The sequence below is a fragment of the Oxyura jamaicensis genome, chromosome 1 (genome assembly GCF_011077185.1).
Source record: "Oxyura jamaicensis isolate SHBP4307 breed ruddy duck chromosome 1, BPBGC_Ojam_1.0, whole genome shotgun sequence".
NCBI lineage: Eukaryota > Metazoa > Chordata > Aves > Anseriformes > Anatidae > Oxyura > Oxyura jamaicensis.
In genome coordinates, this window is record NC_048893.1 from 67,900,967 (window position 1) to 67,918,450 (window position 17,484).

The window sequence follows — 17,484 nt, forward strand, 5'->3', positions numbered from 1 at the left end:
TATCTCTCTAAGCACCTTGGGATGAATTCCATCCGGATCCATGGACTTGTATGGATCCAGGTAGAGCAGCAAATCCTGCACATGTTCAGGGTTGGTTGGGAGTTTATCATTCCCACTGTCATTGTCCTCCAGCTCAGAGCACCCTGGGTCCTGAAGCCCATCATCAGTATTGAAGACTGAGGCAAAGAAGTCATTAAACGTCTGCTTTGCCTATGTCCTTGCCTGTGAGATGACCTTCCCCATCAAGTAGTGGACCTATGTTTTCTGTGGTCATCTTTTTTTCTGTTCACCTAACTAAATAATAATAATAATAATAACTTCACACTTTTTTTTTGTTGTTTTGTTAATGAAATAATTTAGACATTTGACCTTCTGAAAGACGTCAGTGCATTTTTTCCTTTTTCTGATCTTCCTTTGCCTCTTCCTCCTCCCCATTGTAAAGGATGGAAGAAAGGAAGGAAGGAAAGATTTCAAAATGTCTAAATGATTTGCTTGATATTTACACTCTCTAATGACCAGAAAGAATAATGCTATCATTCATATCCACCAGCCAGCTTTTCTTTTCAACTGCTGTGCAGCTCCATCCAAATCCAAAGGGGATAAAAAAGTGCTTTTATGACATTTTATTTAAGATACTTGTCCAGTATTGGTAGTGCAGTCCAGTAAGATTTGGTCTTGCAGAATAATACTTCTTTATGCTTCCTCTCTGTAGACAGGGACTATTAGCTGGAAATACAAAGCTGGGTTAGTTTTATTCTAAGCTTGTGTATTCCAGTGCACTCTGACTCAGTAGTATATTAGTTACTTTACTCCGAAGAGCTTTTCGCTCTATGGCCAACAGCAGTGGCCACAAAGAGAAATTACCACCAACGATTATTCTAACTGCCTTGCTAGTGGCACTTCAGTGATTATGGCAGTAACGCAAGTAAGAGCTGAGGCCACCACCAGAACCACAACTGTCAGATGTTTCTAGTATTAGAGGGGAATCCCAGATGGTGTCAGGCACCACACTCAACCTGTCTCTGCATCATCATTCTCTGTTGCAGTACTTTGCCAGAGTTAGCTGACATGCTGATTTTTCCTGGTGGAAAATGCCTAGGAGGGGAGGCAAAGTAAAGATCGTTAAGGCGGCAAATTCATATACTTTTTTTATTATTCTTACTATAAAAATACACAGTGGCAGGACAGTTGAAATTTCTGTTCCTTAAGTTTAAGTGCAGCTTTCAGGTCCCAGTTTATATACACAGTATACAGAAAGAAACAGCTGTGGATATCCATTTGATTTGTGTTCAGGTGTGAAACATGGAACAGAATTTGTAACGATTTCTTATCAGTATAGCACTCACCCTTCTAAACGTGTTTGAAATTGCTTTGCTCTAGACAGACCATTACCAGGTAAATGACATAAAAAGGACAGAATTTACCTAACAGCAGTAAATAAATAAAGAAGCTGTCTTGTGAAAGAAGTGAAGAGGTCTGTGGTGTTTTTACTCGGGTGGGCAGCCAAGCTCCACCACAACCGCTCTCTCACTCCCCTTCCTCAAAGAGGGGTGGGGAGAAAACACGATGAAAGGGGCTCAAGGGTTGAGATAAGGATGAAGAGATCGTGCAGTAATTATTGTGACGGGCAAAACAGACTCAGCATAGGGAGATAGTAAGATTTATTGCCTGTTACTAACAAGCTAGAGAAGCAAGAAACAAAGGAAAGAAACTAAAAGCACCTACCACCTCACCCCACCCCCATCCACCGTCTTCCACCTCCTCTCCCCAAGTGGCGCAGGAGAATGGGGGAATGGGGGTTATGGTCAGTCTATAGCGCTTCTTCACCACCGCTCCTTCTTGGTCACTCTTGTCCCCTGTGCTGTGGGGTCCCTCCCATGGGATGCAGTCCTTGCTGAACGGATCCGGCGTGGGCTTCCCACAGGCAGCAGCTCTTCAAGAACTGCTCCAGATATGGGTCCGTACCACGGGGTCCATCCCTCGGGAGCAAACTGCTCCAACCTGGATCTCCCATGGGCAGCAGCTCCTGCCAGGTCACCTGCTCCTGCGTGGTCTACTCTCCACGGCCTACAGGTCTGGCCCAGAATCTGCTCTGGCAGGGGTCTTCCACAGGTTGCAGTCTGTCGGTGCAGGTCCACCTGCTCCACTGTGGTACTGCATGGGCTGCAGGGGGACAGCCTGCTTCACCATGGTCCTCACCACAGGCCTCAGGGGACTTCTGCTCCGGCACCTGGACCATTTCTCCCCCTCCTTCTTCTCTGACCTTGGTGCCTGCAAGGCTGTTTCTCACTCCTCTCACTCTCCCAGCTGCTGTGTGGCACAGCATTTTTTTTTCCCTGTCTTAAATCTGCTCTCACAGAGGCACAAAACAACATCAGTTATTGGCTTGGCTCTGGTCAGCAGTGGGTCCCTTACCAAACATGGGGCAGCTTCTAGATCCTTCTCACAGAAGCCACCCCTATGGCCCCCTGCTACCAAAACCTTGCCACGTAAACCCACTACAAGGTCATACAGTAATTTTACAATGTCCTATTGTTCAGTATGTCAAGTTCAAAGTTGCCTTGAATCTTGTCTATTTTGCAGTTCCTCCTTTCTTAGCTTTTCTCTCTCCTGAATGCCCTCTCATTCATCCATCACATTCTCCCTTCTGATGTATCCTCTACTGGATGTCTGTGGTCATCCTGCCATGCATGAACTCTTTGAGCAGCTCTGCCTCCTAAATTACTTGCTGCCTCTTAGATCCTGGAGTTGGTTTTACCATTTCACTGCCAAAATCTGCGTGAAGGAAAGGAGATGATGTAGAGGATCCAAATCACCCTCTCCTTTTCTTATTCCTTCACTTGCTTCCCTTTCTTCTGGGAATTGAACTGACTTGAATGCTCCTTGGAGAGGTTTATGGGGATTATTATTATTTTTTTATGATTTTATTTTATTTTTCCACAAGACTCTGGAAAGGAGCTCTGGGCACCTTCCTTTATGTGTATATGCTTCTGAGGTACCTGCAAAATCTGGGGGTCCATATGCCTGAAAGGAAGAGCAAAACATTTGGAAGGGTTCACTGAAGGAATGGAGAGGACTGTTTGGTGCTAATAGGTTGTCTGCTTGTCTGTGTAACCACATCACTATGGAAATGTGAGTACCTGCTGCTATAGCTGGATCAGGTGATACACTTGAGAAAATACTGTGAAGAAAGCACATCAACATAATTTAACAAAATGAGTTTAGTATCTAATTTTTAGATTCTTTCTCGTCTATTTAGCAGAATGCTGGTTTTGTGTTTTTTTTTTTCAGGTATCATACAGGCTTTTTGAGGACATGGGGCTGTTTGAAACCTTTAAAATTCCAGTGAGGGAATTTATGAACTACTTCCATGCCTTGGAATGTGGATACCGGGAGATACCTTGTAAGTAACAATTCCCAGCAGACAATAGTGCTTCCTTAAAGTTTTGGGTTTTTGCTACACACTTTGTTTTCAAGATTTTCTTCTCTCAGTATACCAGATACATTTTTTTTTTTTTTAAATGAGATGCCTGTTTCATTAAACCTTCATATGTGTTGTCTGAGACCATAAATGCAAATCATATATTGCTGATATTGATTAATATAATAATTTACCACAGCAAACTGCTTCAGAAGATAGTGGTGCAATGTGTAAATCAAAAAAAAAAAGGGGGGGGGGGGAGGCACAAAAACTGAAAAAAGAAAAAAAGCTCAGTAACAATAGCAGACTCTACTCAATACATGAAAGCATACATGCTTTCTTGAGCACTAACAGAAGAATATTTCTTCAGATTTTTCTTCTGCTGTGTCACTACCAAATGGATAGCTCTCTCTAGTCAGGGGGTGGTTTTTGCATCACAATTTCATTTGTCCTTTTTCATTGCATTTACTGTTTTATGTTGTATAATAATAATTCATGGAAAATGTTGTACAAGCCTGCAGCCACATGAACCATGTTATATGTACAAAGAACTGTTTCCTCTTGAAGTGTGTATTCTTGATTATGCAAGTATACCCCTGCCCCTGATGGATTTTATTGAAACATTTCCCCCTCAGTGAGAGATATGGATTTTTTTACACAGTACCAGTGCTATGCTACCAAAAGATACATACTTTGCTGAAATATACCGAGTAGCTGAGTGTCTCCTGTTCTTCTGCAATTACAGCTAAGCTAGTATTTTTCAGTGTGAATAATTTATTCACAGAAAAAAAATGCTTTCAGTCATTCCCAAAGTATTTACTAATTCAAATCAAATTTACCAAACAACTTCTACTGCAAAATACTCTTTTTTTCCAGGAGGAGGGAGGCAGTTATTCCCCCTTCTAGCTGGCAGATAATTCCTGTGCTGAGGAATATAGGACACACTGTTTTCTCCCACCTCCCAGAAAAATGTCTGAAACATTGGCTTATTAAGGCATATAGTCTCTCTCTCAAAATATTAAATACAAATTGGAACAGCTACAATGTAAGAGATTAAAAGAAAACTGCTTCAAAGTGCCTTCAAGCCAGGTGGTTTGGACTCTCTTCTGGAAAAGTGATAGACCAAATTTCAAATCTTTCCCTGTGTTTGAATCCGAAAAGGGATTTTAAATTTAAAGGGATTTTAAAAAGCAGATTATAGCCAGAGGGGTTATAGGTGGATGTTCCACAGTCTGTCCTTCCTATTGGAGCTGCTCCTCTTTGTTTTAAACACTTAACTACTCATAGGGGCTCCGGAATTTTTGTAAATCTAGCTATTTACAAAAATATACCCTCCATTTCCTTGACTTTTCTTATGTGTTTAATTTTATAGTCAGTAAGAATATTTTGTCTAATATATAATTAATTTACCTTCCAGTTTTTCATTTCTGAGAAGGGGTAAAAAAGCAATTTGTTTTTATTGAACCAGTCTTTTCTCCTGGTTGATGAACTGAAAAATGAGATATTCACACAAAATTAACTATGACTATCTCTGCTGGATTAAGTTAGTTCAAGTTTCACAAGAGGTGAAAAGCATTAGACCCCTATGCAGGACCAGAGAAAAGCATTAGACCCCTATGCAGGACCATCCTCTAGGTTTTTGCATGAGATTGGTTTCTCAGGATAGATGTTCTTAGTACTTCCAGAAAGGCAGCAGGGAGGAGATCTCTTCCATATTTTACTTTGTTCTTTTCAAAAAAAATATCCATTCCCATGCTGCTTACTGTTTTACTTTATACTACTAATAAAAAAGTAGCTAAATATTTAAATGGAGAAAGTCACAGGAGAGCAAGAGATTAAAGTGAGGGGTAAATACAACGGCCAAGTGGCATGACATTATGCTCACATTTAGTGAGTAAGCAAAGTGACTGCAAAATATGAATATAATAAGCCTTTGTGTTACACCCATCTGCCCTTGGCAGGCAGGATTTTAGGCCAATTTTAGAAGTAGACAAGTAGGCAGTTGCCTTGAGCATCGTAGTCTTTGGTCAGCAAGATGGTGAAGCTCTCCTTTACACCTCCTATGCCAAAACTGAGCAAATGCAGGCAGGCAGCTTTTGCCCCACTGATGGCAAGGGTTAGAAACATGGTAGCAGCATTGCTTCCCTGGAGGAGGCAGGTGGCTGTTCCCAGTAGGAAGTGGCAATCATCCATCCCTCAGCAGTGGCAAGTAGGCAAATCTGGCTCCCCAGGGTGCTTTCTCCATCCCGGCTTTTCTCCTTTCTTCCTGTTTTCCCACAGAAGGGTAGCTTTAGCGTGAAGTTCAGCTTCAGTGTTAAGAAACTCTCTGTCTGCCTCACACTGCCTGTCTTGAGGATGAGGCATGTATAAAACCAGGTTGCTTACACATCTTACTGCCAGACATCCTGCAGAGTACAAAGTTTTTGATACCTCCTCCTGTGAGTTATATTGATGGGGGCAACCCAGTGATGGAGTCCCACATTTCTATGCTTATTTTTTCTATGCCTCTGAAATGCATCTTTCCAGAACTGCAACAATGGTAGTGTAGCCACAAGTTATAATTCAGATAAGCAGATTGTTAGCAGCATTAGTTAATCACTGTAGAATATACCTATGCTCTGCACAAAATTAACCTGAATCACAAGCTGAAATACTTATGTTTCAGTGGTTCTACTCCAGATGTAAGTTTTGGTCCTCATGCAGCAAAGTGTTACTCCTCTTTCAACATCGTGTTTGCTTTTGCCAGTGTATGTTCAGATGATACTTTGTGCTGAACTAGTGTGTGATTCCTTTTTCAGCCAGTTGTGTTGATTGTAGGATAGTTTATCTGGCCTTGAAGGATTTGGTGGGAAGAGCCTTGGAGTGACTTTTATCTCTCATTTCTGCAAAGAGAATTCATAGCAAGCCAGATTACAGGAGTCAGGGCCTGAAAACTTATCCCTGGCCAGAAAACTGCAAGAAATAACTTGTTTTAACTGTGCAGTGTACACATATCCTGAGTTTGACTTTGCAGTGCAGCCATTAATACAACACCGACATTTGCTCAAGTAGAGTCAGATAAGTGTTATCTGCCTTGTGTTTAGAAGTTGGGAGAACCATCTGCTGAAGTAGATGGGGTTTTCCCAATGATTTCATTTGAATCAGAGGTTAACAGCAGATATTTAGCCTATGACATTTAACTAGTGAAAGGTAACCACTGGAGTAGAGGAATGGAGCTGGAAGTGTGGGTCAGACTCCTCGCTTAATGCTTTCTTCACAAAGTTTCCTACAGTGCAGGTACCACTGCTTTGCTGTTGTTTTTCTCTTTTTGGACTGCTGTGAGACCATCTCGATTGACTGTCATGCAGTACCCACTAGATGGTGCTGATTTCCCTCAGTCAGAAAAATGTTTAATAGCAAGGTCATTTGCTTTGTATCACAGATCACAACCGAATCCATGCAACTGATGTTCTGCATGCTGTTTGGTACCTTACTACTCAGCCCATTCCAGGACTGCCAACTGTGGTTAACGATCATGGGTCAGCAAGTGATTCAGGTATATTTAAATATGCTAGTGTATAAGTTGAATTTTTAAAAGCTTTTGGCTTGAAATTTGCTGGAAGAAAGCCAAAAATTGAGAGTTAAGTTCAGTACTTGCTGTTATAAAGACTTTTAAATTCAATAACCTGTTGAATGCTGCATGTGTATTTGTATAACATTGAAGAGAAGGTAGCTGGTCCTCCAAAACCTAATATTTTACACTTAATGTGTGCGTGGAAACCTTTGCGGTCACCTTTAATAACAGATATTTATTACCATTTGATTTTTCAATAGTTTTTCTTCTAGGAAACTGTGTTAGGAGTGCTTTCTAATGCTGCTACAAGAAACAGTGTAGACTTTTTAATCCTCAAACCCTGCATTGTTTTGCTATTATGAAACCACTGGGACACACAGATAGTGGCATGTACTGCTACTGCTTGGCTGCTGTGAAATGTTCCTTTGCCATTCCTCACTGTCTCCAAAGAAGGAGAGTTGTTACCTCCTTGCAATTAGTATGCAAGTATCTTTTTCTGCTCTTTTATGATTGCTACTTACAGGAAGCTCTTATTGCACCTTTATATTAACTTCACCAGCCTGAGCAGTAGCAACTAGAGGACCTGTCTGTGTTTTGTGGGGATTCTGAGGGAGCTGTTGAAAAAACAGGAGTTTGGTCCACAGAGAACATTTCCACTTTGTGTGTGCATTAGAACATCATTTGTGAAACTCATCAGGATGTTTTGGTTGCTATTCCTGGAAAATTTTGTCAGTAATCATACCAGCAAATCTTGTTGGAGGATTTGTAGCTAAGGTGAATTGGGTGTAATGAAAGGACCTGAGTTTTGGGGCTTTTGGTGTTTGTAACTTGAAAGATGTTCAGTTGCATACAAGTTCCATTCAGTGCAGTGAAAAACATGCACATATACCAATTGAATTAACAAATGCTATTCCACTACTTTAAGAACTGATAGTATTTCATAAACTAATCTATATGGTGAAACACTTAGAGGAAGGAATGCGAAGATCGAGTTACTCACAAAGGTCCAGCATGTCTGTTGGCCCTTGGCACATATCTTATTGTTAATTCCTTATGTAGTTTGAGATCAGGCTCTGCTGGATGGCTGGAAGATCCCTGGGGGATCTGAAATTGTTCCTTTTCAACAGCATGTCTTATTGCACTGGGTCATGTACACAGCATCAGAAAGTGTTCAGCTCAGGACATGTTTACTCTTCAGTTAGGTACTGTGAATCCTCCACTCCTCTTCCTGCTTTGCTGCTCCCATCTGTTTCAGCAAATCACTGAAAAGGTGATAAGAAATTTTCTAAACCTATTTATTTCTGCTCAGATTCTGACAGTGGAATCACTCACGGCCATATGGGTTATGTGTTTTCGAAGACATACACACCTACAGATGACAGCTATGGATGCCTAGCTGGCAACATCCCAGCCCTCGAGTTGATGGCTCTTTACGTAGCTGCAGCCATGCATGATTATGACCATCCAGGAAGGACCAATGCCTTTTTGGTAGCAACAAGTGCTCCTCAGGTAAATAAATCTCAGGCAGTATTGCTGCCAAGTTTGGAAGGTCTATGGTAGCAGATTTTACTTCTCAGCGATACCTGCATTAAGCGCAGTTACACCAAATATTTTGAAATAGCTTATTGAAGTGACAAAAATAATCACATGGGGATTGCCAGTAAGTCTCCTTACACAGCTTCGCTACACTCAGGGGGAGTGTTAAGAAAGGTATATATAAAATGTCTTTGTGAAGGAGAAGGAAATATTCTGCTGAATGTCACAGAATCTATGACTGTTTGTGAAATAAGGGAAATATTACTCTACACAGTAAGGCACAGAAAGATTAAAATAAACAAACTGTGTAGTTTCCAGTGCACCATGCAAGTGAGTTTGTGCGCAATCATAACATACATTTTCTGTTGCTCCTGTAGTATATGAATTGCTGCAGTCTTTTATGATTGTATCTTTACACTATGATTCTACCGGGGGAAAAATATCTGTTTTACAAATGAGACTTACCTAAGGTTACACAGAAGTTGCTGCCAATGCTGACAGTTGAATTCAGCAATTCTGAGTCACTGTTTATTGGCTTAATTATGAGATCGTCTTTCCTTACTTTACATAGCTGACTTTCCTAGCTTCAGCATAGTCTGCTGAAAGATATTTCTGTGCAGAAAGGAAGAATGAAAGGTGGTGTAATGACGAGAAGTTAGTTAGGGATGCAGAAATTATGGATTTACTCCCCACCTTGGATCCAGAATTCATTTCTTAGCAAAAGGAAGCCACCTGGCCTTGCTCTTCATCAGTCTATAAACTGATAGTAATACTCCTCATCTTTGCAACAAATTTTGTGACCAAGAACTCTGACACTCTAGCTGAATAAATAGACTGATGGAAGACATACGCTATTCTTAAATCCATATTTAAGAAATGAATGCTATACCTTTGTGGTTGTAAAAGTCAGCAAAGGAAGTTACATCTGGAATAAAGAATAAATTCTATTCTTTATGATAGATTTTTTTCATCACAATATGACAGTATGTAATTGAATTGAAAAGTAGTGAAAAAAGTCCTAACACTGGAAACTATGCATATATATTTGTGTAAAAATATACAAAACTTTACACATCATTTCTTTCCCATAAACCAAACAATGTGGATTTTAGCATTGATAAATCTGCCATGTTGAGTGCATGCTGTCAGGTTTCAAACTGGAATTTCATTTGTTTCTGCATTTGGAATCAAGGTAATGTGGATAAAATTGCCAGATACAAACATCATGGACAGTAATCCCTGTTAGTAATATGACTTGTTCTGGAAAACAGGGAAACACTAGCTGATAATAGTGACCATGCCTGTGTATATTAAATATATATATATACATACGCCTAGATTATGTTAGACATTCTTTGTCAGATGACGAGGCTCAGTCAGGAACTAAAGACCCTTAAGCAGGGAAAGATCCAGATTTTACAAATAAGCAACTACTATTCCTGCCAAAATCACATTTGAAACTTCAGGAAAATCTTGAAAAAAATGAAATCAACCAAACCTGAATGTCCCTCATGTATTATCCCCACATCGTTCTTGTTTCTGTAGTTGTGGTGTTTCTTTTGCTGAACATCTGCCCATGTTGCTTTCACAGGCAGTGCTGTACAATGACCGCTCTGTTCTGGAGAATCACCATGCTGCTGCTGCCTGGAACCTTTTCATGTCAAGGCCAGAATACAACTTCTTGGTCAACCTCGACCATGTGGAGTTCAAGCATTTCCGCTTCCTTGTCATTGAGGCAATTTTGGCTACTGACCTGAAAAAGCACTTTGATTTTGTTGCCAGATTCAATGCCAAGGTAACAAGATTCATTTGAGTTTCTGGTGGATAGTCAGAAAAGTTTCCGGGGCTTGGTAGCATCACAGTGAAATAATTAAAAAGGCTGCTGTGTTGCTTTTTCTTCCAAATGGCCTCTCAACTGCTGTATAGCATTCCGATGAATATTAATCTGGCATTTTTTTACCTATTTGAATTTCGTGCCACAGCATCCTTTCTTATATATGCTTGTTTTTCAGAAGCTGGTTTAAGGCAGTATCCGTTGTCCTGTTAACATACAGAAGCAGATTTAGAAAGGCTAATTTGCCCTGTTGAGGATATTATGTAATATAGGACAATTTGATGAAAATCCCACTTACATCCTACTTTTCCATATTTTCTTCTCTGCTGGCATTTTAGACATTAGCAAAATGCTCAGGAAAAAAAAAAAAAAAAAAAAAAAAAGAGAGAGAGAGGTTCTACCACATTTCCGTAATGTGTAAATACTTAATGTGACTGTTTATCTGTTTAATTGTACTTTTCTATTAGCAAAACACAGAATGTGTTTGATTTTGAAATTCTGATCTGAAATGCAGTTAAAGATCTTTCTTTGCTACTTTGTTCCCAATGGATAAACCCCTGAGAAAGGTCAGTAAAGATCTTTTCTTTATGCTCAACTCAGCGGGTATAAAATCACAACCCTGGGAACCTATTTTTAAAAATTATTGTACAGTTTCATCTAATTTCAATTTACTGGAAATGACTATCTATAAGTTTATTTTAATAAACTTCATCATCTATCCAAGTTGTAGGTATGTTAACTGGATAATATCTGCTGGGGAGCTGATATTGCCTACTTGTTCATTGTATAAAACCAAACACAGTGTGTTTCTTATCCTGGATTGGGAGCTCCTAGCTGTTTTAGTTTCACAGGTATAATGTTTTCTTGTGGTATTGCTTAAGATGGACCTGTATCCTGAAAGTCTGAAGCCTACAGATGTATTTGTTTTGCTTTTGTTTGGTGATGTATGGTTTTGTTTTCCATTACCCAATAAAATAATCTTTTTGTTCGGCTCTAAGGACCTGTAAAGATAGGCCTTAAATTATGGTCCAGGGTAGACAGAGAACTGATCTGCAGATCTGTAGAAGTCTTAACTCCTTAACTTTGGACCCCTGTTAGTCATGTCCCACATCCCTCCTGGTGATATCAGAGGGGTTTCTTTAGGTCTTAATTTTAAACACCAGAGCCATTTTCACCTGCTTAATTTCCTCTTAAATTATTGAACTTTCTGGAAGATTCTCAGCTGATAGGGTTCCCATGCCAATAAAGCACAGTGAATTCAAGCAGTCTGAATAAAACCTTTGCCTTTGACAGTTTGCACCAAAACCTTCACTTCTGTGAAAGTAAGTAATATGAAGGAAACAAAAAAAAAAAAAAAAAAAAAGAGGAGGAGAAAGTGAAAATATTAAGCAGTATTTGCAGCTGATCCTAGCTTTCCCTGAGTCATCACTGCCTTAAAAAGAGATTATTTAACTCTTGGTTAGAAAAACCTCTTTTGTACCAGAGTGGCCTCCGAGAGCAGACCTCACATGTTTGTATCTGAGTTGCTGCAACTCTGATAAGCTGAGCTCTAAATGATTATGTTATTGATTGAGTTACTGAACTGTAGTTTAGTGTGTTGAGTGTATTGACCACAGTCAGAGAGACTGTAGAAGTCAGTGTAAGCCCATGTAGTGTAATCATCCTCCTATCAGAAAATCTTGCAGTCTGGAAAGTACAAGAAATAATCAAGGAAGCTCGCTGTCTGTCACTTTGGTGATATTAATGCATCAGAGCACTTTCTGTCCTCTGACACTAATTATGTCAGATCATGTATATTAATAGCATAGCCCTCAGCATTGTGGACCTACTCCTATATGGGACAGGGGACCTGGTGACAGAGGACACATAAGTTTCATCTAGTCATAACATAACTTCCTATCCATTTTCAACTATTGCAAACTTGAAAATTAAAGCTGTGTTTCAAGGAAGGATTTTAGTTTTTTTTTTTTTTTTTTTTTTTTTTTTTTAATAAGTAGACAGTAGAATAAAATCCCTTCCACACCCAGAGATGTTTTAGGAAAAAAAGCTGAGATGGGAAAATGTGGCTAATGGCAGCAAAGGTTGGTATCACTGATCATTTGGAGATGGAAAAGGCCAAGGTCCTCAATGCTTTCTCTGACTCTGTCTTTGTGGGTAGGACCTGGCTTCAGGAATCCCAGATCGAAGAGATGTCAGAGAAAGTCAGGAGCAATGGAGATGTAAGAGAAAGTCAGGAGCAATGAAGACTTATCTTCATTGAGGGAACACTTTAACAATCTGGACATACACAAGTCTATGGGAGATGGAGACAGACTTCTGCGGAGTGTTATGTGGTGACAGGCCAAGAGTCAAGGGGCACAAATGGAAACACAGAAAATCTCATTAAAACTAGGAAAGGACTATTTTACTGTGAGACGTGTTGTATACTGGAAAAAGTTACTCAAAGAGACTGTGGAGTTTTCCTCTTGTTGGAGATACCCAAAATCCAACTGGGTGCGATCTTGAGCAGCGTCTAATAACTGGCCCTGCCTTGAGCAAGGGGATTGGACATGTCCAGAGATGCCTTCCAACCTCAGCCTTTCTGGGACTCTTTGAAGGTTACAGTTTGGTTTTAAGGCAGTTGATAGCATATATCACACTTCATTGTGGAAGGTACGGGAAAAATAGAGAAAAGGAAAAAACTGAGTCCTGTCAGAAAAAAATAGATCAAATAGAAAAATAGACCTGTTACATGCATCTTCATGCTATAATAAAATCAGAAAGTCATTTAAAGACAATTAATTTTTGTGCATAATTTAGGTAGTAATTTCTTGGAAAATGTCATGGAAAGTTTGCATTTTTTTGTTTTCCTAGTAAATGCTTTCAGACAGACACGTTATTTGCTAAATATTAATTTCTCATAATATATCTCAATGTTCATTGTTTTTAACTTACTTTTTATAGATTGATCTGCGGTTGATTGTAAATTTCAACTTTGAGTTAGCTCACCTGCTTACACTTGTGATTCTGTTAAGTAGCTGAACCACAAGGTATCCCAGGGCAGAATTTCCTCTGTGGATGCATTGTTACTGAGCATTACTGACATGGTTTTCCTTTCTCTGTCTGCCAGGTGAATGATGAAGTTGGGATTGACTGGACTAATGAGAATGACCGCTTGCTGGTTTGCCAAATGTGCATCAAATTGGCTGACATAAACGGGCCTGCAAAATGCAAAGACTTGCATCTGCAGTGGACAGAAGGCATTGTCAATGAGTTTTATGAACAGGTAGATAAATGCATGTCCAAGGTGGTATCTGCTGGTTGCATGTTGTGGGCTAAACAGTCTTGCAGTGTGCTAATGCTGATGATGAGTGAAAATTGCAGAGAACAAGGCTAAAGGGAATGCCTAGAGTTCAAATAGACCATTTATTTGCTGGATCAGTGATAGTCCATATGATACTCAAGCTTCTAATGTGTCCTCAAAGACATCTGATGATGGGGCTTAGCCAATCTAGTCTGTCAATATCTATACCATGTACATGGTAAAAAAAGTTGTTCTTTTCCTATTTTTTTCTGTTGGCTTGTCATCGTTCTTTCAGTCTTATTTAGTGCAAACTATGTTTTCATCCTTTCTTCCATATCTTTTCAAGACATCTGCTGGTTCTCATTGCTCTTCTCTGCAGTGACTCCAGGTGGCTCACACTTTTGTTGACATGTGCTCTCCAAAACTGGACACGACATACTTATTGAGGTGATCTAAACAAAGAAGAGGGATTATTTTAGTTTCCCCTTGGGCCATGTCCCTGCATGCACAAATGCACAGAACATTTATGTAATGTATACAAATGTCATTGTAACATTGTTGACTTTCAGTTTATTACAGACTGACCATAGCTGCTCCCTACATGTTGATCCTAGCTCATACTTTTTTTTTTTTTTTATTGACATCACTTCCAGCTTTCCAGAGGTTTGTTAGTTCAACAGCAATAATAATGCAAGACTCAGGTGACGGTAGCACAAGGAAGGAGAACAACCACAGATTGATTTACAAAGACCTGGGAATATAGCCAGGCACTGGTGCACTCCTAAGGGTACTCTTAATTGAAACTTTTCTCATTATAATTTATTTAGGCATGCTGAGTACAAGAGACAGAGCTGTTCTCATGCTATTCCTCTGTTTCCTGAGTGGAAAGATATTTTGAATGTGCTGGTTAGACATCCTGTCTTTTCAGGAGGAAGCATGCAGGCTAAATCACTGAATCAGACACTGGACAGTCTTCTTGGGAAGGGTCGACTGACTTAAAGTCACAGGATAACCTCTTTTAAAGCCTTGTCATCTTCACTCAATTTACTGTACTTAGAGTTTGGAAAAAGTAGGATTTTCTTCTGCTGCTGCATTCTGGAGTATGTAAAGAAATGGAAGAAGGGTCAAAATTAAGACATTGCCCTGAAGGTCCTTCATTTCTTTAAGCAGTCCTAAGGAAAAGAAAGGGCAATGATTCTTACATTTATTACAAGTATAGTTAGTTCCATTTTTTTTTCTTTTCTTTGTAGAAGAGAATGAATCCCATAACAGCAGTAATTAACCTTCATCTCCCACATTTTCTTTCAGGAAATGCTTTTCTTTGTTTATTCCCATTAAAGCTCTCCCAACAAATCGTACTTCACCTAATTCTGGTGAAGATCATAGCTTATGTATGTGACCACTGCATGCAAACAAAACCTGGTACTCATGTATATATGACTTTTCTTTGGTCCAAAATAACTAATTTCAGAGGGCAGTAAGTGCTCCAATACAGTGGTATCATCAGAGTGTCAGAAAGTGAGCTCTGAATTGAGCTCGGGAGGAACATGTGTGAGAGGATGCTGTGTTATCCATTCCACAGTAAAACCTATGTTATTGTCCATCAGTCAGAAAGGTGTGCTATTAATTTTTTCATGCTTTTGGAAGTTGCTCCAAAGGAATGCTGCAAATAATCTTTCTCATAATACTATAATTAAAAATAAATAAACTTAAGAATTAAATTAAGAGTTATCTTCTCTGCAAATTTTGATTCAGAATAGCACATTTGTTATCTTTGTTACTGACTTTAGTTTTGGCATGGGAACTGTGGGCAAAAGTCTTTGAACCCTTCACCTGCGAATTACTAGACATTGGGTGGTCAGTGTGTTTTTGTTGTTGTTTGTTTGTTTTAATAAAAGATGTATATTCACTATACTGAGAAATCAGTATGTACTGATAGATTTTCTGTTTTGTCTGTTGCCTGACATGAGTTGCCATCCTGACAGGATACTGGGACTTATGAGAAAGCTGGAGAGCGACTCTGTCAGGAAGTGTAGTTGTCAAGAAGTGTAGTTAATGGTTTTAAACTAAAAGAGGGTAGGTTTAGATTAGATATAAGGAAGAAATTCTTCACTCAGAGGGTTGTGAAGGACTGGAACAGGTTGCCCAAAGAAGTTGTGGATACCCCATCCCTGGAAGTGTTCAATGCCAGGTTGGATGGGGCTTTGGGCAACCTGATCTGGTGGGAGGTGTCCCTCCCCATGGCAGGGACGGCTGGAACCAGATGGTGATTAAGGTCCCTTCCAACACAAACAGTTCCGTGATTCTATGATGGGGCTGAAAACAAAGAGCATATTCTTCCTAGGATCTACTTTTGACATTAAGGACAATAAGTTAGATTTTCAATTTATTTACCCTAGGTTAAAACCCGACTTTCTTTAATGAAATATACTATATCTGGTGTATCAAAACATCTTCACCATGCTTTGGATCATCAACTTTCTTCTGAGTAGGGAAAAGCATTCTTTTTCTCACTTCTGAAGAGGAAAACTTTATGGGAAGTTTGAACTTCCCCAGAACTGTTGTTATCAAAAAGCATACATTCAGCCTATGCTGTGAAAATAGTGAAATATTTTTCTTGGGTTTCCTTTAATAAACACCAATTCCTCTGGCAAATTTAACTCCCATAAAATAACAAGCATTCTGCATATAACTGTTCAAAAACCCATACCATGTTGTTATGGTGTGTTTCATTTTTTCCCCTCCACGTGATCAGCATATTTATTCAAAGTTAGGCTAGACTTACATTAAAAAGAATCAAAAAATGCTCTGCAATATACTTCACATAATAAATCATGTTTCAACTGGACATGAAAAAATAACTTGTAAACATTTCAATAGTCAGCTTTCTACCCACTAGTGACAACTTACAACTATGAAATCTCAGATGTGTTACTGTGAAGAAGAGAGAGTTGCACTTTTTAATTTGCTTGTTATTTCAAGGACGGATGACATGTTTCAGTGTTTTGTTAAGACTAATATTCTGCATTTAATGATTGAGTATAATGTTTTTGTTAGGTTAAAAAAAAAAAAAAAAAAAAAAAAAAAACAAGGAAGTGAGATGTTTGTGGTACATGCTTCAAAACTGATTTCTCATTCGCTGACCTTCCAAGCTATCAATGGGCTGTTGACCAGATAACATTGTCTCTGACTTTTGGAAAATTTAGATTGCCAGGAAATAAATTCAGGCAACATGTAAATTCATGGAAAGTGAATATGTCTGCCCAGATTCTAATCTGTATTCTCAAAAAAATAGATCTGTGTTTTGCATTAATGCCTTAATTTGCATAACAGGTTTGATTAAAGGGATATGGGTTTTTTATTGTTGTTTTTTGTTGTTGTTTGTTTGTTTGTTTTATTGGGGAAGTGGCATTCAGTCTTGACGTGTCTACTCAGCTGAAAACTCACTGATATCACCAGAGGCTTTGCTATGATAGGGGTGAGTGAGAATATCAGATTTTGTACTGCAAGAAAGTTTGACCTTTTTTACATCATGTGAGGAGGCAAATAAGTCTTCCTATACCTCCTCTCAGCCCTCTCTCCCCAAGAAAAGATAGCAAAAAGCTTTATCGGAGTGATTTACTGCTTCTGAGTTATGCCTACTTTTATGGGGATCATTCAAGTATTTCCAGAAAGCAGATAATTATGACCAAAGCCAAAAGGAGTTCTTTGTTTTAAGAAATGGGTAATAAGGACAACATCCATAAGGAAACTAGGTCAATGAGATGTCTCTGGCTTGCAGCAATTCAGTCTTGTCCCCTGCAAACAGTTGTCTGAGTACAAGGAGAATGAACTAACAATCACAAAATCAGAAAACA

The 17,484-nt window shown here is 39.2% G+C and overlaps 1 protein-coding gene across 7 annotated transcripts in view; it reads left to right on the forward strand.

Moving 5' to 3' along the window:
- The window catches only part of PDE3A (phosphodiesterase 3A), a 275,364-nt gene that overhangs the window by 249,245 nt on the left and 8,635 nt on the right, over positions 1 to 17,484 (forward strand). For 5 of the 7 annotated variants that reach the window (XM_035348031.1, XM_035348065.1, XM_035348074.1 and 2 more), the window contains 5 exons: positions 3,292 to 3,403; positions 6,843 to 6,956; positions 8,284 to 8,483; positions 10,102 to 10,305; positions 13,454 to 13,609. In XM_035348031.1, coding sequence (XP_035203922.1) covers positions 3,292 to 3,403; positions 6,843 to 6,956; positions 8,284 to 8,483; positions 10,102 to 10,305; positions 13,454 to 13,609 — 786 coding nt within the window. Of the gene's footprint in view, positions 1 to 3,291; positions 3,404 to 6,842; positions 6,957 to 8,283; positions 8,484 to 10,101; positions 10,306 to 13,453; positions 13,610 to 14,280; positions 14,504 to 14,555; positions 16,964 to 17,484 lie in introns of those variants that run through there. The other 2 variants (XM_035348050.1, XM_035348040.1) reach the window with 2 other exon arrangements.